This window comes from Apis mellifera, linkage group LG1 (genome assembly GCF_003254395.2).
Source record: "Apis mellifera strain DH4 linkage group LG1, Amel_HAv3.1, whole genome shotgun sequence".
In the NCBI taxonomy this organism is placed as follows: Eukaryota; Metazoa; Arthropoda; class Insecta; order Hymenoptera; family Apidae; genus Apis; species Apis mellifera.
In genome coordinates this window covers 21,698,472-21,701,664 of record NC_037638.1, presented here as the reverse complement: position 1 = coordinate 21,701,664, position 3,193 = coordinate 21,698,472, and the positions used below count along the sequence as shown (strand labels likewise).

The 3,193-nt window shown below is 24.2% G+C and overlaps 1 protein-coding gene across 2 annotated transcripts; it reads right to left on the bottom strand.

Annotated features, from left to right (window-relative positions):
- Positions 1–621: 621 nt before the first annotated feature.
- On the bottom strand, positions 622–2,408 carry LOC410672 (smad nuclear interacting protein 1). Of its 2 annotated transcripts, none has more exons than XM_006571373.3 (3): positions 2,316–2,408; positions 1,006–2,154; positions 622–924 (listed from the first exon to the last, which is right to left on the bottom strand). In XM_006571373.3, exon 2 carries the CDS (start codon positions 2,059–2,061, stop codon positions 1,006–1,008), a length of 1,056 nt encoding a protein of 351 aa, XP_006571436.1. In that variant the 5' UTR covers positions 2,062–2,154; positions 2,316–2,408; the 3' UTR covers positions 622–924. The 2 variants fall into 2 exon arrangements, with proteins under 2 accessions (XP_006571436.1, XP_006571434.1); XM_006571371.3 differs by having other exon boundaries at positions 2,255–2,400.
- Between the last annotated feature and the right edge of the window lie 785 nt (positions 2,409–3,193).

The window sequence follows — 3,193 nt, the reverse complement described above, 5'->3', positions numbered from 1 at the left end:
GAACTGATAATTTTTGAAATTTATATTTTAAAATTTCATTATTATTATTTTATTAGCAATAAAATCCAAAGAGTTGTGTAAATATTTTATTAATATAAATTTGATATTTTTTGAATTTCAATAATTTTTTCCATGAAAGTATTAAAATAATATTATAAATATCTATCCAGAGAATTATTATGAATTATAATAAGAATAAGCCTGAAATTTTCTTTACTTAGAACATTAAAAGACTAAATAGTTTATAAAAATAGAATTGGTAAAAGAATTTATAAATTAAGATACGAACATCGATAAATGCTAATTAATATTTGAAAATTAAATAAAAAAAAAAATTTCATAATTTTTGTATTATATTTTTTAATTCTTTTATTTAAAAAAAATACCTATATATTGTCTATATAATATTAGTTACAAATTTTGTGGTTTGTAAGTAAGAAAATCAAATTTTGTAAATATTTCTACAAAATTATATTAGAAAATATATACTAAAAAAATAATTTCTACATGAATTTTGTATATTTTATATATACATATCTATACAATATACAAGGACTGTTATAAAATTGCATATAACATACAAAATTTATTATTTAAGTTGGGTAAATAAATTTCTAAATATAAATGAATAAATTTCAATGTATTTCAAAAATGATTTCTTACAATCAATTTTTGTTCCTGATTAGATAAAATGTGAAACTTGTGTGCTGACAATTTTTTTTGTTAAGAAAAAAATTTCATAAAACAAATATTATATTGTTATTAATACTCTATATAAGAATTGATTAATTTTTTTATAGTAAGTTTTTTTACTTAAAGAGAATCATAACTTAGCTTTACAATTTATCCTAATAAGTAAATTATATATTCAGATAATATATTTAAAATATTTTATAAGTTCTTAAATATTTTACAAGTAAAATCCTGAAATAAAATATATAAATATCTTAACTTCTAAAAGAAATAAAACGTTTAATAAATATTACAAATTAAAAAATGTAATACCTATGCAGTAGTAGTAACAGTAGTTGCATTTGTAGTTGTTAAGGGAACATCATCATCTAATGAATCATCTTTACTATGTTCATGTAATAAAACATATTCCCTAGAACTGAATCCAAATCGTACTACATCTCTTTCTAATAATTCATGATATCTTCTTGGTTCCAATTTTACATTATTTACAAATGTACCATTTGCAGATTCTAGATCTATAAGGTAAGGACGAACTCTTCTTCCTTCACCACCGCCTTCTTTTTGAAAAGATACTAAACGATATTGTAAAACAGCATGCTGCTTAGAACATGAAGGATGATCTAAAGGAATGTCAGCAACTTTACGGTCTCTTCCCATAAGGTAAGCTGATTGCCTATGTACATATAATGTAGGCAATGCCTTTTCTCCTTTGAAAGGATATAATCTCCATCTACGTTTTGGTTTTCTTGAATCTGGAGGTTCAGAATATTTAATTACTACACCATTAACAGTATTTCTGTCTTCTGTTAATTTTCCAGATAATTCAAAATTTGGTTTCTCTTTTTCTTGTGGCTTTGGTTTAAGTTCTGTTTTAACAATAGGTTTACCCCATTCTGGTGATGGTTCCTTTTTTACTTTTACCTCTTCAAAATTATTCCTTGTTTCTTTATTTACATTGTCATGTTTCTTAGTATATTCCATAGATTCTCTGTGCTTTTTAGTTTTCTCTTCATAATCTCTGTGTCTTGGACGAGATTCTTCTCTTCTTAAAGGTGATCTGTCATATCTTCTTCTATCATATTGTCTATCATCCTCCCTCCTTGGATGATCATGTCGACTATCCCTATATGCCCTATCCCGTTCGCCTTGTGATCTATCACGATGTATATCATTATTTTCTCTTCTTACTTCTCTGCTAAATTTGTGAACGTCCCTACCTTCTCTCCTATCTCTGTAACTTTTATTCTTGTTGCACAGTTCCTTTCTGTTCGATCGTCTTTCTTGGTTAGGATATTTATGTTTATGTCTTTTCCTAGATTTTTCATGACGACTATCGTCACTACTTTCAGAACTGCTGCTCGACATTTTTATATTCGATATAATATAATTCCTTTAACAGAATATTGGCAAATCACCCTTTTAACATTTTGATGTAAAACGATATGAGAACACGATAACCTATAAAATAATAATAATACAATTTGTTAGAAACATTTAGTTTGAAATAATTAAAATATTATTAATAAGCAAATATAAAAAATTATACGTTTATTCTTACGTTTTTCAGTTAATATCAAGATATATTTTAGATTTCAATGTTTTATAAAAATATTAACTACCTTATTGGTGGCAAACGAAACACATGCGTACTCGCAACTATGGGTACCAAACTTAAAATAATAAAATATATCTATATATTATTATATTGTATTTTAATAATTCCCTAGTATAAATTTTAGAATATTTATCACCATAGCATTGATGAAATATAGAATAGATTTACATTTAATGATATTTTGTACTCTACGTTTTCAAATATCGATCATACAAAAAATGTTTTATATATTTTTTAGAACAATAAATAAGAGATAAAAGAGATAAAACAATTCAATTCAATTATAGAAATTGGTAAAATCAACCAATTTTAAAAATAATTTCTTTACATTGATTTTCAATCTGATACATTTCTTTACGACATAAGGAAGTGAATATATGTAAATGTATATAAAATATTACATGATATATAAATATAAAAAAAATAAAAATTGAATCGAATAAATTCTATTAAGATTTTTAATCAATAATTTTGGCAAATAAAATAATTTTGTAAAACAAATTTATAGATATAGAGAAGACAATAAAAGAAAAAAAATAAAAATTGTGTCATTAGTGCCATCTCTAGGGTGCCGAATAAAACTCAAATGTATATAAGATAAAGAGAACAAATAGTAAGAGAAAGATAGAAAAGATAAAAATTAGAGAACTAGCGCCATCTTCAGATGCCACAGATGAAACAATGAGAAGACAATGAGAGTAAATAATAAAAGAAGGATAGAAATAAAATTCAAATAAACCATTAGCGCCATCTCTTGAGTATTTTTAGAAACCAATCTTGGATACTCAAAAGATGGCACTAATAGTCTATATTTACGCCATTTCTTATATTTTTCTTGACGTTTCTATGTATATTTGATTTTAATGTGTACGATAATATTAC